This window comes from Leptonotus elevatus, chromosome 4 (genome assembly GCF_054856555.1).
Source record: "Leptonotus elevatus isolate MCC_2025b chromosome 4, RoL_Lele_1.0, whole genome shotgun sequence".
Taxonomy (NCBI): Eukaryota; Metazoa; Chordata; class Actinopteri; order Syngnathiformes; family Syngnathidae; genus Leptonotus; species Leptonotus elevatus.
Window position 1 is genome coordinate 12,451,410 of NC_141242.1, and position 22,703 is coordinate 12,474,112.

General features: G+C 40.0%; 1 protein-coding gene across 2 annotated transcripts in view; it reads left to right on the forward strand.

The window, feature by feature from the left end:
- The window catches only part of tmem117 (transmembrane protein 117), a 36,946-nt gene that overhangs the window by 4,863 nt on the left and 9,380 nt on the right, over positions 1-22,703 (forward strand). For both annotated transcript variants that reach the window (XM_086073964.1, XM_086073965.1), the window contains 3 exons: positions 5,502-5,634; positions 19,689-19,788; positions 22,321-22,418. In XM_086073964.1, coding sequence (XP_085930090.1) covers positions 5,502-5,634; positions 19,689-19,788; positions 22,321-22,418 — 331 coding nt within the window. The remainder of the gene's footprint in view (positions 1-5,501; positions 5,635-19,688; positions 19,789-22,320; positions 22,419-22,703) is intronic.

Below are 22,703 nucleotides of genomic sequence, written 5' to 3' on the forward strand. Positions count from 1 at the left end.
CACTTTTGTTTTAGTAATAACAATCAATTTCATGTACATTTTCCTTCACCTGTACCTCATAAATAGAGAAGAAGTCAATTTGTAATGCTTTATTTGAAATAGTTTGTTGTGTGTGAATTCAACTCAGTTTAATTTCTAGAGCACTTAAAAAAAAAAAAAACGACAGCTGCAACAAAGTGCTTTACATGAATTAAATATTCTTGTAAAAAGAGAACTCCGGTTAATAGTCTTGGCCTTATTTCATTTGGTTGTTTATTTATGCATGTAGCACTTCTAGTATTATTCATAAAATGGCTGACACGCTATACTTCAAACAAATTGTGTGTTTATATTTTATTACTTCTTCATATTTTATTTTTATTTTCAAAAATTATGTAATTCAAAAATGGTGTCTTTTCTGGTAACCAAAATGTTGTTTTTTAACCAACGCAGGCATTACTTTGGGCTCAAAGCTTTCGTTCCCTTGTGTCGTGAGTGTTGCCAGACGTTTGTTTGTTCCTTGCTTGTATAAAACCATCAACCTTGTGTAATCCCTTTTCGAAGCAGCGCTTTCATCGTGCTGTTGTAATCCAACATGGGTGAACTTTTGTCGGCTCGCTTGTTGTACAACACTTTAGCAAGGCCATTATGTCATCAGAACTCCAAGAGTCGTGTTGTCCAATGTATTGAAGCTCCGCATTCTCGTGCGCCCGCATAGGACCTCCGAGCAGAACATCCCTGCGCTCGCCCCTTCTTTCATTCACTCGTTTACGCAACTTGCCAGCTCGTATTGTCCGCGTAGAACGGCGAGTACCTGAAAAAGTACGAAGGGATCACAAGTGTTTGCTTTGCTTAACCGTCCGTCAGTATGCAATCTTTGTAGAAAAGCGGGCGGTCTGCCTGTTGAGAGCCTCTGATTGGCCGTAGCAGGATGCCATCTGGCTTCTGTCAAATGTTGTTGTATGGCCATGCAAAGGCAACGTCTGTACAGTTGCACCCTCTATCATTTTTTTTAACCTTTGCTCCATCTCACCTGCTCCCAATTTTAATGCACCACACACACTTGTATATACAGTGGGTGGGGTCACATTCACGGTGTATAGTAGCACCCTGCTTCGGGTCAAAGTGCAGTTTATGTGTGTACTGTGTGTATAAACCAGTGTGTTTAACATAGGGACCCCTGATCTTAACTACAAAGATGTTTGCAGAGAGTGATTAGCATTGCTTATTTACACCATCAATAACACGTCTCAGTGGAGGGGACTCAAGGCTGCGCTGTGAGGTCCTGGGCTTATTTAGCATCAGTTTCAGGAACACTGGTTATTCCCCGTCCCCCCTCAGAGTATCCCAAAGATAAATGAGATCGGGGATAGGGTTGCTACTTGCAGTCAAAACACAATCAAGGCTAGTTGCTCATTAACATTCCAAAGGAGGCCACAATTGTTGGGATGAGATGAAATAAAGATACAGGAGAGAAACAGAAATAATCGAAAATCAAGAAATTTTTTGTCATAATTAATCAAATTTTTTGTGCTTCTCCTACTTTCTTTCGCAAAGCTTGTAACACCATATTTACTTGAGTAAAATTGTGGAAAATATATTCAGGATAAAAGTTCTAAATAGCTTTTTTTTTATCCTTAAATCGAATTCTTCTCCTGTAAAATACAGCGGTTGAACAAAGCGATCAAAATGGTCTCAGCTTTTCAGACCATGTTTTTTTTTCTTCATAGAAACAATTCTGAAAACTTGGCTGTGCCCACAAGTAGCACACTCCAGCAGCATTGGTTTTTGCGAGGCCCCGTGGAGGGAACTGGAGCAAGGGATTTTACTCTGAAATGTGAGCAATGAGCGGTTAGCTTAAGCTATTTGAATTTGGCTTTGTAAAGTACGCAGATTACTTAAGATCAATGAGTTAACGCTTTAATTTTGACAGCACTAGTATGTAATCGTATCGTGGTTTATAGCGAAAAACAGTAGAGAAGGGGGTCTCCAAACGTGTTCCTCCAAAGACTGCACACAGAAAAATCTAAGGATGGGTCACACTGACATTCTCTGACTTAACTTATAGCTAAACACACTATGAACAAGCTATCACGCAATTATGTACGGTAGTAATAGTAAAAAAAAAAAAAATAATGCCCATAACCTCAAACTCCAAGTACCACCTGAAAAAAAGTACTCCCCAATTCCATCAAAAGCAGCTTAGTGGAAAAACGAGACAGGACGTGTTCCTAAAAACTATATTTTATATTATTGTTATCCACAGTAACATTATGCATAGTTTGAACATGAACACTGCACTTAAATTTAGAACAATAAAACTGTAATTAAAAATGAAATGAAATGTATCGCACATAGAAATTGCACTTAAATAAATGTTATGTTTAAAAGAAACAGGTCTAAAAGCTTAAATGCAAATATATCACAATAGCGTATGCAAAACGATCAATTACAGATAAACATAAAAACTGAAAAAATTAAGTAAGGGAGTATGACTTAGGTCACCTTCAGTCTTTCGCTCCCAGCTGTGGGCGGCTCATCTGCCTGTGTGTGTGTGTGTGTGTGTGTGTGTGTGTGTGTGTGTGTGTGTGTGTGTGTGTGTGTGTGTGTGTGTGTGTGTGTGTGTGTGTGTGTGTGTGTGTGTGTGTGTGTGTGTGTGTGTGTGTGTGTGTGTGGGTGTGTTCGTGCGTGTGTCAACACAGAAGCTTAATCAAAACTACTGTGTAACATCTGACACACTTAACTGCTCCCCACGGGTTCCAGTTCTCCTGTTATTTTATTTATTTATTTTGTGCTGCTGGTTTGGGCTCTTGTGTCGGCCTTGTGCCAGCTGCCGTGTGATACACCCCCCCCCCCCCACCCTTTCCTCCCCCAGTGGGTCGGTGCTGTGAATGTCATCTCGATCACTGCACGCCATGGTGATATCATACGGGGAGGCAGATGTAAATGTGAGCAGGAAACAATTTGGACTCAACGGGGTGTCTTTTTGACATTTTAGCGTATTAAATCTGGGGTGCAAGCAATTTTAGTTTTAATTGGAAATTGATCCAAATGAACAGTGCCTTGTTTGTTGCATGACACTTGATGAGACTTGAGACTAATGGGATGCTCCTTCTTCTTCTTCACCACCAGATGGAGACACTGCTCTGTCTTTGTATCAAGTGACCGCAATTTAAAAAAGAGGTGTGCCTTGATATGAAGAAATGAAGATTTTCACACGAATGCCTTCCTACAGGGACTGAAATAAAGACATTTCAAGGAACATAGAACCTAATAGCGTTCCCTTTTTCCCGTATGTGTTTTTGCGTGGCCGCTTCATCCATATGTTGTAGCTATTAGGTGGGGCTTGGACAGCACACATAAATCATTTCTTATCGGGGGCACAGTGACTCAAAGTGCATGGATGGACTTACTGCCTTAACCCCCCACCCCCACCATTTTTTAAAGTCGCATCTGCAGATGTATACCGTCCACGTAGCTCTAAGAGCAGGGCTCATTGGCACTGGAGGCAATTAAGTTCAGCCATGCAAGGGAATTCAATTATGCAACAGCGATGAGCCCTGAAATACCACAGAGCAAGCCGTATGGTCTGGAATCAATGCTGGTCAATCCTGGTTATGGAAAATTGATGTTGAACATGGATGTTGTAAGGCCTACAGACCCCGGTCTGTGTGCCTTTACAGTATATGGTCTTGCCATGAACACAAAGACTGCAGTTTAACTATAAAAAGTATTTTATCCACAACAAAGATGGCCGCCTGTGATGTCAATACAAAGGGAAAGCTTCAAAGTGAATGCATGCACAATATGTAAAGTAGTGCAACTAAGAGGGGAACAGCAGAGCATATCCCAGGCTCCCTTGCTAAACAACCGAGTAACCTTGAAGCACTCGACTGCTGATTATTAAGTTATGAAAAGATGAATGGCATTACAGTATTGTCACCAAGGGTAGTATGAGAGCTTATAAAACATTTACAGATGGACCTTGTTTATAGGGGCTCATTTTGTGTGGAACATTTGTGCTAGTCCTGGCTTCACAAATGAATGCCTGTATTGCTAATAATGCCATCGGGTGTGCCTAACGCTAGCACTATTAATGTACAACTAGTGTAGACACAGCTAGTTCCACAAATGTGCTGGTGTAGCAAAAAGCAGTGTGGATTTTATGTACAAGTATTCCTAATGCAAGCACCTAATTTAGCAACAATGGTGTGGTGTTGCAAAAATCAGTATCACACATGTATTAGTGTGGTCAATGCCAGTTCTGCTCAAGTACTACTGTGGGCTACTAATAAACTAATGTTAGTATTGCTAATAGACTAGTGTAGCTAAGGCTACACGTACGCAGCTAATGTATTTTCCATTAATGTATTACGAGTTTAGGTATAGTGCCGCTAGTGGAGCTAATGCTAAAGCAGCTAACGTTCAAAATTAGCTAGGGCTACTAACGCTGATGTACTTCAAAGCGTAGCTAGTTATACTAATGTACTGCTAGTATAGCTAATACTCGTGTACCAATGGTGGCGCTAATGCTAATACTAGTAGTAGAGATAGTGTAGCTAAGGCAAGTTAATGGTACATGAATGTAGCTAATGTTACGGCAGACTCGAGTGAAGTTACTATATTAGTTCCACTAATGCACTACTGTACTAGCATATCTAATGCTAATTTCACGAGAGAAGCTATTGCGGATGTTGCTAATGATTTTGAACTAATGCTAGTGCACCAGATTTATTTGTTCAGCTACTGCTAATATTTTGCTGGTCCAGAGTACTTGAAGAGTACATTATATCCATGTTTAAAAAAAAATAAAAAAAATTTTTTAATCAGTTTGTTTTTAACTATTTGGGTTTTTAATTATCAAAATGAAATTATACTGTACACTCATATGTGACCCATATTTGTTCAGATGTTCAGGTAATTTCATTATTCATGTCTAATACGCAAATAATTACAGATTCCATCAGGCGCACAGAGCTCAAAATGGCTGTGTTATGTTTGCACTGAGGGTAATCTTTCAACACGCTAAGAATCGTCCCTTGTCGCCACCAGACAACGCAGCCGTGCCATTACGCATTCAGCTCAGCAGACCCGGCATCAGAAACAATCTCATGCTCTGCCAGAGAGATGCTGTATTCCTCAAGTAATTTGATTCCGAGCCAAGGCTGCATAAGGCAAAAACGCCACAGGTCACAAGCGTTTGAATGATCATCGAGCACAACTCAAACACAACTGGTATCATGAAAAGGCAAGCGGGCGTTGTTGTCAGACGTGCGCCCGTCCCGTCGGGATTGATGATGATACCTCGGATGTTGAAAGACAATCACTTCATGGTTGTGGAAGTGACACCTCAAAGTGGTCCTTCATCTTCATTTAAATCCCAAAGGGCACATGTCCAATAGAGCGGGACGGTATCGATCCGAGCAGATCATTCATTTAGTTTAATCTCTGCGGCACGTGTTTGGTGGTTGACAAGCTGCCCCACCGCCACTGACGGTCCCGTGTGTCCTTGTCACCTCTAGGTCGATACCTGCGCCTGCAAGTGTTCCGTGAGGATCACGGCTCCTGGATGACCATGTTCTTCTCCACCATCCTCTTCCTCTTCATCTTCTCACACATCTACAACCTCATCCTGCTCATGGCTGGAAGCATGGAGTAAGCCACTCAATATCCCTCGCTTCCCCTCATTCTTACATCCATTTGTTAGCGCCACACTGTGCTGATTGATCTAAACGCCTCGCCTGACCATAGATTCTAGAGTGGTCTGATTAAGCAGCCACAGCTTTTAAACAAAAGGCAGGTGGAAGCTACACAAATTCATCTATGAGCCTGCCCATGGTAGGCCTCAACATCCTTGTGTCAAGCTCCTGACAGAAATCCATTTCTGCATTTTGCGAGGTGTCCGTCAACCGCTGGGGTGGAAAACATGCCCTTCAAGCCGGCCGTGCGCATGGAATCACAGCGAGGAGATCTGTCGTTTTGTTTGTTTAAGTGATAAAAAAAAACAGTCACAGTCCTGGTTCTGGCACTACAGAGATGGAGGCTAAATCTTTTTAAAAATGAGGGTTATAAGGTCGAAGCATACGAGACTCGGTAACGGGTATCAGGATTTATTTGTTTTTTACAGCCTGAGGGATGAGTTTGTATAATCAGTCCATCTATCACCCCGGCCTGCTTCCTCCGGGTGACATCAGCATCCACCTTGTTTGTCGAGATGACATCAGCCCAGGGGCAGGTGTGCCGAGATGGTAAACGTTAGGGGCTCGAGGAAAATTTGTGGAACTCTCTCCTAAAGAGCATTCATTTATTGGCCTCTTTTACGCAGTAAGCCACCTTTGCCAAGACCATGACTAGGTTTACATGCAGTCAGTAACCATGTATACACAAAAATGTTCATATTTGGATTTTTAAAACCCGGAATAAGAACGGGTTACCCTATTTATAACCCAAAGTTTTGGTCATATAAACTAGGGGTGTGCCCAAAAGTCGATTCTCATAAGAATCGTCATTCTCATTTAGTATGATTCAGAATCTATTGTATTTCAATTATTTTATACTGTCTTGCCCCTGTTTGTGCGTGCCTTTATTGGGAGCACTGTTCATGTTGTACATGATTTGGGCACTTAGAGGCAGTGTGGTTCCGCTCGTTCTGATACACTAAGTTGTAGCCACATAGAAGCAAAAAGTCATGATCAAGTTATTCCAATAAAAGTTTTTTTTTTTGCAGTGTAGGATGTTAAGATGCTTCTCTGTATACATTCCTGAAGTGTTTTGTATGAATAGTCTTTTTTTTCACTTTTGAGTGATAAAAGTGCCACGAGTAGCGTGCTAATTAGCATTAGCAAGTCAGACTGGAGTATATCATGACAATTCTTTGCATATGTATAAATTGAAACAGAAATCATTGTCAATCAAATATTTTTTAATCTAAAATCGTTCTGAATCGATAATCGATTCTGAATCGAATCGCAGGCCCCAAAAATCGGAATCGAATCGGATCATGAGACTGCCAAAGATTTCCAGCCCTAATATAAACACGGTCAGGTTACCTCCTTTGAATGGAAGGTTTGTGTTCTGCGCATGCTCTGTCTGCGAGGTACAGGAAGTACTTATATGCGTAGTGTCTGGCGCGCAACCTACCGGAAAATAAACAGGCAGAGATAAACAAATATGGTGACACATACAGTACAGACCAAAAGTTTGGACACACCTACTCATGCAATGCATTTTCTTTATTCTTATTACTGTTTACATTGTAGATTCTCACTGAAGGCATAAAAACTAAGAATGAACACATGGAGTTATGTAACAAAAAAAAGGTGAAATAACTGAAAACATGTTTCAGATTCTAGTTTCTTAAAAATAGCCACCCTTTGCTCTGATGACTGGTTTGCACACTCTTGGCGTTCTCACTTCTGGGAACTACTTCAATACTGTTGGAAAACAATTTCTGCAAAAAATAAAAAATAAATCAGAGTTAAGAGTGGCTGTTTTGATAACTAGAATATAAAACATGTTTTCATGTCATATTTTTTAAGTACAAAACTCCACATGTGTTCATTCATAGTTTTGATGCCTTCAGTGAAAATCTACAACGTAAATAGTCATTTGCATGAAAAGGCGTGTCCAAAGTTTGGCCTGTTCTGTACATAAAAAGCAGCAACCAAAATAGCTCATCAATCTGGCCAATACAATTCCAACACCCCCATCCATCCCTTGCTGCTCATGGAATGCTGTGAAACTATATATATACCAACAGGGGGTGCTCTGGTCGCAGCGGTGGAAACACCGCTCCTGCTTGTTTTCTCTCCGCACCAGGCCAGCAGTTTGTTGAGCCCCGGATCTTGCCAAAAACCATTAGCGTTCTCATCTCTGTTCTACTGCAACATGTAAGAGCGGAGTTCACGCCTTGCCGTGATGCCCTCAGAAGACGAGCGCCGAAGAAGACGACTACGGTGGCACGAATGCGTGCAGATTGACAAAAAAAAAAAGGTGATGGAGGCAGAGCGAGAAAAAGTGGGATGAGTAGGAGTGCATGCATTCAGTAAAAGTCAAGTCTTTTGATCTCCATCCAAACCTTATTTGCATCACCAACACCCCCACCTCACCACCCCCAACCACTCCCTGAGCCTGCAGCACGGTTGCCACAGCACAAAGAAAAAGTTCAACATGCCTTTGTGGCTGTTGGCGGCCCCCACTGCGAGAGCGGGTGTTCCTCCGCATTTAAACGCCACGAACAAGCTGCAGAGAAGTCTTTGAAAGGATGTAGTGTTTTTTTTTGGCAGGAGATCACTGCCAGAGCTGTGATGTGCGCTGTAGGGGACGGGGGGGGTGTTACACATACACACACAAACACATACGCCATAATGGCCGCGTCTCACACCTCGCTCAAGGTAACTGGGACATGGATGTGTGACCTCAAGCTGCAAGCCACCTGTGCCCTTTTTGTCATTGAATTTTGGCCCAGAGAGTAGGCGCAAAAATCAGTTCTGTTTATTCTCTCTCTCTCTAATACTATTGCAGAAAGGGATGCTGGATTTGACTACATTTCCAATCATTATTCAAATGTTTCAATCAATCAAGTACAGTATCTTATTATTATGCCCATTTCCAGTATAAAGTAGTTACCAACTATAGACAGTTTTCACATATGGCTGGCGTCGGGTCGAAACCTTCGATGTCACAATGAGATGAATTTCACACACACAAAAATGTCATGTCTGGGTTAGTGTTAATTTCGTCAACGCACATTTTTCTCATTAAGAAACAATAACTGGGACTAAATCAGTATGCATTTTCTACGACTAATGAAGACGAGACGATAATATACTTCACGTAATAAAAACGAGATTAAAATCTATGGACATTTTAGTTCATGAACAAAAACGAGACGAAAATTATATGATTTTGTAAAATCCTGTCTCTGCTAATCTGTCACTGTGACACGCCCCCTTTCAAATATGCAGCTAGCAGAGCGCAACATGCACAAACACATGGGACAGACATGAGATGGGTTCACGGTGAAAGGATAAAAAAAAAAAAAAGAGTAAATCATAGTTATAACATAACTTTAATCCCACGGCTATAACGTTCCAACAATAATGTTAATCCGACCGCTAACTAATGCTGGCTAACTTACTAGCTCGTAGCATGAAGCCATAGTAGCCACTTGTTGATGTACTGTAATTGTGTGTGAAGTTGTTTTTCATCAAAAAGATGAGAGAAATTTGTAGGTGAAATAGTTTTAAAACCGAAATGTTCAACATAATTTGATGACAAATAATATACAGGGGTAAATTGACTGTCATGACTAAAACTAGACTAAAACGTTGACAGTTTTTCTTGACTAGAACTAGATGAATAATTCTTGGACTAAAATAAAGACTAAAATGCTAGATTTATTGGCGGCTACAAATGGACTAAATAAAAACAGGATAAGGTTGACTGTATTAATAACTAACAAGTGTGATTGAAACTGGACTAAAATTTTAAAATGGCGGATACAATTAACACTAGTCTGGGTCTTTGTGGGCAAAGATGTAAAGGTTACAATACATCTGCTTGGAAACAGAATAAATGGAAGCCACAACACAGCGACTGATCAACAACAGCAGAGCATTTTGTGTACTTACTCATACGATATGTCACGAGAAGAATTAAATGTAGCCGCAGCACTCCGAGCTGTGTGCTGCACGTTGGCGGTCTGTTAACCAACATTATTAACAGCCACCTCTGGGTCAACAGCTATCAACCTGTTACCTGCCGTGTGTCATTTCAGGAGGCAAACTCAGCCTGTGGTGGCTCCCTGGGAACTGTAATCCACGTGAAGGCTATTTGCATTTTAATGTAACTGTCAGATTGAGAGGCGGGAGGGAGGGAGGGAGGGTTGTTGAGGGGTATTTGTGTGAAATCAGACCAGTGTGACCACCCCGGGAGTTTGATGGGCCTCGCCAAGGTTCGGTTAAATCGCGCAATCCCATTCCTCCCATTTTACAGTGCCATTAGCAGCCAAAATCAGCCCGTAATTAGTCTTGTGTTATTTAATTAAGTCCGCCAATATGAGGCACACCCATTAATCATGACTCATTTAGAGGGAGGTGGGGCTGAGCTCTGTGATTGCGGTTGCGAAAGAAGGTAGCAGCTGCTGTGCGGAATCACTTCCGCATGGTATTGTAGTCATTCACATAGCCGACTCGTGCAGCTGCACAAGGTCACATTCGGTGTCGTCTTCCAATTGTGATTGACTGGCGGCCAGTCAAAGGTGCAGTTGTAGGATAAGCGGTATAAAAAATGATTGGATGCATGTTTGAAGCGGGACACATGTGTGCAGTGTGGCGGGTGTTTTGACAAGAGCGATACCCCGAACGGGATTAGAAGCCATCATGGTATTTGCCGTTGTTAACCATGATCCTGTGTGTGTGTGTGTGTGTGTGTGATGTTCTGTCTGTAAGCCGGGCTAATGCGCAGACAAATGGATCCAAATGGCTGAATAAATAGCATGTTGTCAAATGTTGGATGCCGCGGCATTGCCGCCTGTTGCGCGTATTCACATCAAAGTTGGCTGAGCCGCCATTCCCGTAATGCCCTAAACCAAATCATGCGAACGCAGGAATTATGGCTTTAATAAGGCACAAAGAGGAGACTTAAGTTGTAATCGTAAAGCTACAATGTCAGCAGGAAGACATCGGGACTTTGCCAGAGGGCATTGCAGTCGGATTCTTTTAATCATAACTTTTATCGTTGTCATCTTTCATCCGCGAGTCACCTTCATTTTCACTTATTGGTGCCTTTTGCTTGGGCCAAATCAGGTAATAAGGGGGGGGGGGGGAATGCCACTGCTGGTCGCTGATTGGTTGACCGGGTTCATCATCAGCATGTCACTGAGTACGTTTACATGTTAGCCACGCTTAGTGAGTGGCAGCGTAAGATGGCCGCCACGCATACAAGCAGTTCCTGTATTCAAAAGATCAAGGTTCCTTGCGAATAAAGCAAACCAAAATTCCGTTCGGAAGAGGTACCCCGATCGCGTTTATATGACCAAATATTCGGGTTAGAAAAGGGGTCATCCAGGTTAGAGTTGTTGTTTTTTTTACATCATTTGAAGTCATGTCTTCGTTTGTCAGCTGTGGCTGTCGCTTTAAGATCGTGCACGTACTCTTACGTGCACCATGAACGAGCCTGACACAGAGGCTGTAGTTACGCTTTGGGCCAGAGGTGGCAGTCGCGAGTAAAAAAGTGCTTTAAAAGATCCTTTAACTCATTCACTGCCATTAACAGCTATTTCAATTAGTTAAAAAAAAATAATAATTTTTTGTTAACAAGAGTATGAAAACAGATTTTTTGTTGTTGTACATTTAGAACAGTTATGAAATTTGTGATTAATCGTGATTTAACTAGTGAAGTCATGCGATTAATTACGATTACAAATTTTAATCGCCTGATGCCCCTAATTTTTCATCTTTTCTTTCAAACAAAAAAACAAAACATTTTTATTTTTATTTTTAATAATCTTTTTTCTTTTAAGACAAGATTATTAAAAATTAGAAATTAGAAAAATTAAATTTTTTAATCGTAACTAATCGCATGTCTTCACTAGTTAACTCACGATTAATCACACATTTTATATCTGTTATAATACAATAAAAAAAAATAGTTTTCATACTCTTGTTAATAAAAGTGGGAAACATTTTTAAACTAATAGAAAAAGTTCAAATTATTTTTTTACGTCTATAGCCGTCAATGGCAGTGAATGAGTTTTAATATGAAGACATTTGCGAAATTCTTCACATTTATAAAATTGTAAAATACAACTTGACCCCATTCTCTACAAATATATGCATTAGTAAATTTATTACAGCAAAAGTTTGACGTGGACGTGATTGCTGTGTTGCGACTGGAATGCGCAAGGACGGGCTTTCCAAGTAAAAAAAAATATTGTGGCATGAAAGGGACTTTAAATGAACTCTAAATGAACGCACACATTTTGACACCCTTAATATAAGCATAGTCACTGTAACGTTTGAAGAATCGCGTCTGTGTCTCACACAAACAAATCTTGCCGCTATCTCACAAAATGACTCATTATATATTAACATGCGCTCCCATAGCACAAGGCGTTGCCTCCGCTGTGATTTACTATCATCTGGGAATACCCGGCGTTATTAGAAGCGGCGAGGTGACACGCTTCTTACCTCGTTATATCTTCCTGCTGCTTTCTGGGACAGAGGGGTGTGTGTGCCAGTGGTCCGCTCCATATGTCACTGCCACTCTCATGGCAAATAGCAGCAGGAGCAAACAATAACCATCATAACCTTGACACATTCTTGCGTCAACTGGGAATAGATTTGCATTTTTCTGCGCATCCTGTCATTCCCTCAAGTTCCTTACCTTGTGAACAACCTTGCTGATGGTGCTTCGCTTGCAATTTGTGACATTCACAGAATGTTTCCGCGTTTGTATGAAAACACAAAAATACTGGTCTATTTCCTCAAAACTGTGGAAGAGGAAGGTTTGGCTAAAGAAAGTGAAGCCAGGATTCGATAGATAGATAGATAGATAGATAGATAGATAGATAGATAGATAGATAGATAGATAGATAGATAGATAGATAGATAGATAGATAGATAGATAGATAGATAGATAGATAGATAGATAGATAGATAGATAGATAGATAGATAGATAGATAGATAGATAGATGGAATACAGTGGCTCACAGTTATAAGCCTGACGTTTCAGATCTACAAATGTTTCCGGATGCTACATGTGTTGTGTTTTCTTCCTTTTGTCTGTCATTCTGATCTCAAATGACCGGAAGGTGAGAGCACTGAAGTGTGAAATGACAACTTGTCACTGTCATATGTTGATGTCAGCATGTAGAATGCAGGGGGGGGAGCGCTGCTTGAGCCTGAAATGTAATCAATTGTCTTCACAACTTGTTTTTCAAGCATTTAAAGTGGAAGTCAACCTTTATGTGACCTCACTCATCTAAACATGACATTCTGATTAATATTACATTAGTGGAATATGAGTTAAGCAGCAAAATCCAGCTGTTTTTATCCTTCTCAGGGGGCGGCCATTTTGCCACTTGCTGTCGACTGAAGATGACATCATTGTTGCTCAGCTCTCAATTAACAACCAATCACAGCTCACCTGTTTTCTAAAGCTACGCTTTGATTGGTTGCTACCTGAGACCTGAACAACTGTGATGTCTTCTTCAGTCGACAGCAAGTGGCAAAATGGCCGCCCCCTGAGATGGATAAAAATGGCTGGAGTTTGCTGCTTAACTCATATTCCACTAATGTAATATTAAACAGAATGCCATATTTAGACTAGAGGGGCAGCATAGAGCACATTATTGTCAAAAACAAATTTTGGGCTTGACTTTCCCTTTAAAGGTTGATCCTCCCAAAGGGGTCTAGCAAAAGGAGGCCATTTTCTGTCAAGGCACATGTTATGTTCCCAAGACCAAACCCATCTAGTTCCGTCCGGTCTTTGTGTCCAGATGGTGGCGTCTAAGGGAGAGCTAAAAATGGAAGACCGTCAGAAAATGACCTAATGATGTTCACATTCATGATAAAGAACTAAAGGACTTGATCTCCAGATGCAACAATATCGTTTCTGTGCGGCGAGATAAATTGAGATGGTAGCTTTCCGTTTCCTTGAGAGAACGGCTTTGCAAGCGCGAGGACAGACTTTACTGACAGTTTTATGTTCCACAATAACTAGCGCTCCTCTGTGTTGTATACTGTAAATATGATATTAGGCAGTGTAGCTGAGCACGACTGCCAGACGGGCAACGCATTTCAATGCGGAGCTATCCAAGGTCGCTAACGTTTAGAACGAGTTAAGCCATTTAGAGAAGCAGCGGCAACACGAGGTCACTCGCGTGGTCATGGTCATTGGCTGTCCGACTGAAAACGCGTCCATAAAACTCCGTATGAAGGCATTTTTATGAAACGGATAATAAAATATGAATAGAAATCAAGAGTGGAGCGATAACTCTTAGTTTGCAGTCTTACAACCTTTATTGACAGCACTTTGATTCGTCCCTCAGTACGTGCGTTTTATCTTTAGCTAAAGCTAAAATTCAACGAGAACATTTTGTCTTTTGAAGATGAAGGTTAATATATTGCTTGTTTTATTGCAGAGCTCTGTGGTACAAAGAAATTCAGTCATTACGTCATCCCTAGTACTTCTGGACTTCAGATCAGCACTTGGACCTAATTATTTGCTCGACTGATTTATCAACATATCACTTTTTTAAAGACCTGATTCAGCCCAGTAAAAACGTTTCTTTATCCTGTCTGAATTGAAAATTGCAGCGCTGTCATTCAGACTTGAGAAAATAATTCAATCCATCCCAAAAAGTTTAGACTAGAACAGTACACAGCAAAAATTAGAGTGTTCAAATTTCAGAGTAAAATTTTTGGGAGTTGAATTTAACTCCTGATGTGTCATTTTGTAACACTTTCAGAGTTAATTGGTGTTATTTTACAGAGTTGATCACCCATTGTTAGATTAACTCTGAAGAGATGTAACTAATCTTTGCCTTTGTACCCATCGACGAACGACGAAGAGTAATTGCCACACACTAATGTAAAATCAACACTGACCAGTGTTGACTTGTATTAAATGTCAACTACTATCAGCGTTGTTTTAACCCCATCTCAGTGTAAAAAAAAACACTTTCAAAAGGGTTGTTTTAACTCTATTTAGTGTGGCCCAATATAAAGACTTTAGAGGTGTCAAATTTAACTCTGTAGGTGTTGAATTAACACTGCCAATTTTTGCAGTATGTTTGGTCACTGAATGACACAAGAAAACTTTGCTCGTGACAACAAAGCTGTTCATACTTCAACTTTATTCTGACGCTTGCACCATTCAAGGCTTGCTTCTGAACCACTCCCCATCCATTTCCCACATGGGAACAGAAGTGATTGACAGTGACGGAACAGAAAGGAAAAGATGAACACTTTGGATGTTACATATAAATTTGCTTATCAAATAGCGGTTCCTTCCATCCGAGCTTATAACTGCAGATGTCAGTAGCCTCCATAGAGCATGCTAATTGCTTCAATGCAAGCCTTTAAAAGCCGCTGAAACGTCCTTGAATATAATGACGGAACAAGCGTGGCAAACCCGATAACATCCCACCGAGGATCTGAGCTGGCAGGGCCGACAGCGTTGGCACCGGCGCGAACAGTGGCGCTGCGATTAGGCCGCGGGAGCCATTTTGCGGCTGATTATTCATGACGCTACTGTATTGTAATGTTCCACTACACTGAATTCTCTCATTAGGCCAAAACTGACTCTAAAGGCCATTAAAGTTTCAGTCAGCATGAATAAGTCAGAGTTCTGCCTCTGATCATGCAGCGCAAAGAGTCCCCAAACTCATCTTGGGAGCCTGGAAAAAAAAAATCATCAAATAGAGCCTCTTTGAGCACTGGGGTTGCTCAATTAAATATATGTGAAGGGCAGGAGGTTGTTGTCGGGGTAGCCTTTTTTAGATTTAAAGCCCCAGCATGCGGTTCGAGGCAGCATTTTCAGGAGTATCGATTCGAATTTTGCTGCGGGTAAATGACTCCCAGTGGGATCTCGGCAGTTATGGGATCACTGCTGAGCCGCGGAATGTCTTACAGGCTTAATGTGCGCCCCAATCAAGGCTGGTTTATTGGCCAGGCCGACAGAGGCGAGACGTGACGTTTAATTATTTTTGAATAAATGAACCCTTTAAATAAAAATGTTTGTTGGGTTTATTAGATTCAAATCGCTTAACATCATAATCGTCCTGAATGGCTGGAAGAAAAAACAACAACACTTTTTGGGGGGGACTGAAACATCTTCTAATTAGTAGATTAAGACCTTAGCTGTTCACAATGGGTACACCTGCAAGCCTCTGGCCAATAGTTTCCAGACTGGATTCAGATTTGAATTTCGTTGAGACGTCATGTGCAGGTTGTGTATGTGAAGAAGTTCTCTTTTTTTCATAGAGACTGGACAATTTTATTGAGAAACATAAGCTTTTAAATGAACATCAATATGGGTTTAGAGAAAAACGAACCACCTCAATGGCAGTCATGGAACTCGTAGAAGCAATATCTACTAACATAGATGATAAAAAAAATACAGTTTTATAGATCTAAAAAAAAAAGCATTTGATACCATAGATCATTCTATATTAATGAATAAATTAGAGGGATATGGCATAAGAGATGAAAAGTTATTTGGACAATAGATATCAGTACTTACAGTTTAACCATATACAATCAAAACACTTGAAGATTACCCCATGGAGTCCCCCAAGGGTCTATGCTAGGCCCCAAATTATTTATATTGTACTATAAATGATATCTGTTGTGTCTCAAAAATATTCAAAAGTGTCTTGTTCGCCGATGACACAATTCTCTACTGTTCAGAAGAAAACCTAAAGCAGCTTCTGACTACTGTGGAGAATTAATTGAACACATTAAAAAAACTGGTTTGACTTAAATAAATTATCATTCAACTTATACAAAACCAAATTCATAGTTTTTGGCAATAGACAAATCACTTATCAAGTCAAAATCATGGTAAAATAATTTTCTTGGAGTAGTTATTGATGAAAAATGATGTTGTCACACATAGAATATGTCAAAAGGAAAATGTCAAAAATCATAGGGATACTCGCTAAAACAAAGGATGTCCTGAATAAGAAATCATTATACACATTATACGGTCTATTATTATTACCATATCTGGAATATCTGGAAATCTGGTCAAACGCATATAAAACAAATACCGACCCGGTTTTCAAACTGCAAAAAAGAGCCATATTATTAATCGATCAAAATGTGCAGAACCAACATATTCAGTTCACTATTTATTAAATTAAATACTATGAAATTGTATGACTTAGTTGAGTTTAAAATAGCACAAGTAATGTATCGAGCATACAACAATCTACTATGCCACAATACTCAGAAGCTATTTGAAATGAGAGAAAGTCCTTATGACATAAAGAGTACAAGTGTCTACAAAAAAAATTAGAACAAGAACAAATATCAAGCAAAGGTGTGTTTCTGTAAGAGGTGTCAATTAGTGGAATAATTTTGGTACTGACCTGAAATGAGATGCAAGTCACTTGCTGAGTTTAAAAATGTTTTTAAAGGCAAAATTCAAGACAATTATTTAAATGAGACTTGAGCTGGCAAAACAGCAGAAAGTGTGTCATTTATTTCGATGCATCAGTATGAGTGTAATGAAAATTGTATATGTGAATATAAGGATGTATTATTATGGTGTATGCCTATGAATTACATGTACATATGCTACTGGCAAATGTACGTACATGTCAAAGTGCAGTTAGATACACAAGCAGGTTTATAATTTTTTTGTCATTGAAATATATTAACCTATTATTGTATCTATTGAAATAAGTCAGAAGATAAGGTGTAGGACTCGATACGTTTTTAACTTCTTCCTACTCCCTTTTGAACATGTAAACTCTTTATCTTTCTTCCTATTTGTGTTTTCAACTTATATTTTATACTTGTAATGAGTTTTATGTTTTTCTATGTTTATATGTTCAATAAATCAACCAACCAAAAAGGGATTGTGCAAATTCATTTATCGTCAACAGGTGGCAGTAGCGATTCAAAATTGAATATTCTACGTTCACTAGCTTTGATAACACAAAAATGCTATGAATCATCACCAAAATTCTTGGGATATAAAGATTATCGGCACCGATATTCAGCATTTTGACAAATATCGGCATCGTGACGGAACTTACACCATATGGACAAAAGCGGTATTTTTATGTCTGAAGGAAGACCACATTTCCTATGAGGACAAGCGTATTACGTCGTCTTAGCTCATGCCAGCAAGTGAAATCCGGGCCAATGTTGATCCTTGACTGTCCTTTTTTATCTGGGGTAGCTTTCGACATATGCCATAAAGCAGTTAGCACATTTCTAGTTTTTTGTGTTCCTACCATCCTCCTCAAAGTTGCTTAGTGCCAGTAAAAAAGATACAGACCCCCTCAGGCCATGGCAAAGGTACCGTTCAACTAGTTTTAAGTCGATGTTTCATCAGAAGAGTTATGAAAATATTTTATTAAGGTTGAAAAGTTCCCTTTGTGCTACTTTATATTTTCATAGATGCTTCTGACCCTGCGAACTTACTGCACCTTCTGTTTAAAAAATGAAATTAAAATTAAATTAAGATAAGTACAATTTTAATACTTCAGGTATTTTGAAATTTAAAAAACTTTCTTTATTGTAGCAATTAGCAAACAATAGGGAGCTATTTATTTAAGTTTTTATTTAACTTTTGAAGACATGCCCCTGGAAGATCCCTGAACTTTTGATTTTTAAAACAACGTTGTCTATTAACTAAGATTGTTTTTTTTAAACTCCCAATATTTTACAAACCCGAAACGTTATTCAATAAACATATTTTTTTAAAGACAATAAAAAAATGGATACCAATATTTTCCCATTTAGTGAAAATGAATATCGGCTCCAAATATCGGTTATTTGCATCCATACTAATAAACAGTAATTGGTATCGGCCCAGAAAAAAACAACATATCAATCTATCTCTTCAAAATAAACTTCAACCACTAAAAATATCAAAATATTTGCAGAAGTATTTTGGATTCAACATTAGCTTACTTTCAAGCACAACTGTATACACAGTACAAAATAATAGCAATGAAGAACATTGCATCATCACAATTTATACACACCATGCAAATATTGCAGACACTTTACCAAAATACATGGTTGTACTTGTGGTTTTTCGAGATACAAGCCTATTGTCTGTCTTTTTTTCTTTTTTTTCTTTTTGCTTTGAGATACATGGTGGCAGGGAACTCGATTCACTTCATCAGGCTTGCTGACAATTTCCATGCCTCATCAGCTTGTGCTGGTGAACTTGGTGTGAGTCCGAATCATGTATGCGCCACAGGCAAGTCACGTGTGCAGAAGAAACCATTGCCATTGGCACTGGTTGGGGGCAAACCAAGATGAATGAAGCTATTGAATTCAAATACAGCCCCTTGAAAGCTTTGCCAGGGCCGCATCCATTATATTCACGACTTGTAGGATTTGAGGGGAGGGGACGCGCCCACCTGCTCTACTCCAGTCCGAAGCGGGTTGAGGGGGGTCAAGGAGCCCTCCTCCTCCTCCTCCTCCTTCGCTGGCGTCACACTGACCCACTTCACCTCCCCCGGCCCCTCGCTGCGCTATTACCTGCAGAAAATGGAGCCAGCCGTGTGCTTGGGTTTGCCAAGCTGGAGAGTGAAAGCTTTTTTCCAAGAAAGCGTCTCATTTCATATTGTCGCCACATCACATTGTGCTTGCGATGGGCCGCCGCGTCTTTGAACGCGCGCAAGCGCTGAGGTTGGTTGGCCGTGTTGATTTGAAATCATTTAGACATGAGGCAAATTGGCCCACTAAATGGATTATTTGCCAAACTCTGCATAGCCAAAATGGAAAAAGCGGCACTGCAGGATAAATTGCGTTGGCGCGGGCACTGATTGTTTACAATCCTCGAAGCCTCGCGGAAGGTCGAGACGCAGCTCGTTGTTATCACTGGTTGACATTGATGGCGATTGGCTCAGACAGCTAGCATGAGCGTAACTTGGCGCCAACGACTGTTTTCTATGCTCTCGTTAAATGCCTACTTACACATATGGTCATATTTGCTCTTCTGTCACGTGCTGCAGGTCTCACATGGTGACGGATCACATGGGCATCAAGAATGAGAGCTTTATGAAGATTGCTGCAGTGGGTACCTGGATGGGGGACTTCGTGACTGCCTGGATGGTGAGATTCCATTTTTCATTTTATTATTAGATTTGCGTTTTTTTTAATTTGTGATTTGTTTTCGTTTCTGTGAACTCATTCACTCGCAGCCATTTTCACTGAAGCAACCCCCTTCTCGCTCCCGGCTGTTTTACTCGATTTTGACTACAGAGTATTGTATTCTATTGCTTTAAAAACATGAAACCTACCAAAAGAAAGATTAGAGTCTCTTCTTTCATCAGGAAAAAAAGTGTTTTAGCATTCGAATATAGCTAAGTTTCATCATTATTCAGAAATATGTTTAGAAATGTGAGTAATGAGCTTTTTTTCCAACATGGCCCATGGTTGATCTCTTTTGCTCTGCTTGTGTAATAACTACCATTTCTTCAACGGTTTCTTTACAATTTAGAGGCTGCATCAAAGCACAAAACACAAAAAAACGTATACATACGTCTTTGGGACACTTGCACAACGTATGTGTAAATTTTGGGGAGCAAATTAGTTAAATGGAAGTCGACTTTAAACATTTCTTGACAATATGTTATACGTGACCTCACTAGTCTAAACATGATATTCTGATGAATATTACATACAATTTGGAAGCAAAATCCAGCCGTTTTTTTATCCATCTCAGGGAGCGGCCATTTTGCCGCTTGCTGTCGACTGAAGATGACATCACAGTTGCTCAGGCCTTAGGCAATGACCAATAACAGCTCACCTGTTTCCTGAAGCTGAGCTGTGATTGGTTGTTACCTGAGACCTGAGCAACATGGACGTCATCTTCAGTTGACAGCAAGTGGCAATATGGCCGCCCCCTGAGATGGATACAAATGACTAGATTTTGCTGCTTAACTCATATCCCACTAACGCAATATTAACCAAAATGCCATATTTAGACTAGTGGGGCTGCATAAAACATATTATTGTCATATAGTATATACTGTATATATATTTATATAGTATAGTGTTACTGTTGCTTTCCTCAGACAGCTTCTGTGGAAGGCGGCAGTAAACGCCAAAACTTGTAAAAGGTAAATACAAACCTTATTCTTCTAACAAAAAAAAGAAATAAAATAACAAATTATTCCTTGTATGCTGCTACATCAGCGCTTCCAAATATGGACACGTTGGCATCTAGTCATTCCAAAGAACTCTTTCACATTGAGTGAGTGCAGTGTGAAAAGGGGTTAGCATTTAGAGGGGCCATTTAACTTAATATGCATGTATTATTTTATTTTTTTGCATCAGCTACAAGCTGTTTATTATGGTCAATGCCCACACTTGTCCCCATTGCAAGTGGACTGTAATGATGAAAACATTTATTTCTAAGTATTTCTCCATTCACACAGCAAATAAAGCATGGCCACAAGTATTAGGTATGAATAATACGTAGTCGTTTCTATTTGTGGTAGTAAATTACTGGTGAATTTGAACCCTCAAATTCACCAACTCTGCTGCCACATACTGTAATCATATTGTCTCTCGAGAGGCCGTGAACGCAACATTAACTTGATTAAAGTTAAGCCGAGTCTGACCGTGCAGGTCTAATTGGGAAGATGAATTGGATGTGTTATGTGAGGCTCATTGAATCCATTTTTGAATTACTTCGCATTTTTTGCCTCGCTGGGTTCTGACGATTTAAAACAATTGTCCTTCATTAAGTCTTTGAAAGGGAAGTAAATTATTTGCAGCAGGAAAAAAAAAATCACATAAGTGTATAAAATTTTTATTGCATGTTTTAGCACGCACCTCATTCATAGGTCAGGTGTATTTTTTTACATCCCACTTTACTGTGCTAGCAAAGCCTCAGGCCAACGAGACGTTTCATCCAGAGGAAACGCGGGAACACCCCTCTGTTCATTTGTCAACAAAAAAGCGAAGAGCACCCACATTTTCATGCACACGGCTGAGACAAGTTGACAAGCTCTGCGCCTGGTCGCATTAGTATTCTGTGCATACTGCAGAGGAAAAGACAGGCCATGGGAAGAGAGACTAGATTAGGAGGACGAGGAGGGTGAGAAGCAGACGTCTGGACGGAGAGGAAGGAGCATGTCAGGCTGATTCTCGAAATTCTTCTTTTTTTTTTTTTCAACAAGGCACATTAAAGATGACCTCATCGACATGAGCGGACAGACATCTGACAAAAATGTTGGAAAACCATGATTTTCATCAACAACAAAAATAAGAAACAAATATATAATATAATATAATATAATATAATATACTGTACCCCGCCTACTGCCCGAAGCCAACTGGGATTGGCTAAAGCGCCCCCCGCCACCCTTGTGAGGGCATGCGCTTAAGAAAATGGATGGATAGTTCGTTTGATAGTTAGTGGAGTTTGACCGGAGCCAAAGAAGAAGCTATACAATTCTGCAACGCATCCAGATTAAGGTGCATCTAGTTGCATTATCGCCATCTACTGGACAGGAGTGGAACAGTATCATTGTTTAGGTTTGTTGGACCTTGGCAAAGTGTCTTCACTCCAGGGAGCCATCAATTAAAGCTGCATTGCACTTGTGTACATTTCCACACTGTCAATTATTTCTTCAGGTGACGGATATGATGCTTCAGGATGATAACTATCCACACTGGGGGAAAAGTGCAAGAAGGTTCTGGAAACAAGGCAACAATAGGATTGTCCTCTTCTGGTAAGATGTCTTGATGCACGCATTTACGATATACAGCATCTCCTAAAAATAGATCGAGATCAGAGGTTTTACATAAAGGTATAGTTTGAGCAAATTTCATGTTGTTTTTATGTAAAAGTATGGATCAGACTGGTAGCCTTTCACATGAATTCGTACCCAAGAAGTAGCTGTGTTTCAAAAAGGTCGGTGACCCCCAAATCTGGAGTACGTAGTGCCAAATGTTGGTTCATGTGTCCACATCTGTGGCCTATCAAAGGGTTACAAGCAGCCAATAGATGTGTTAAT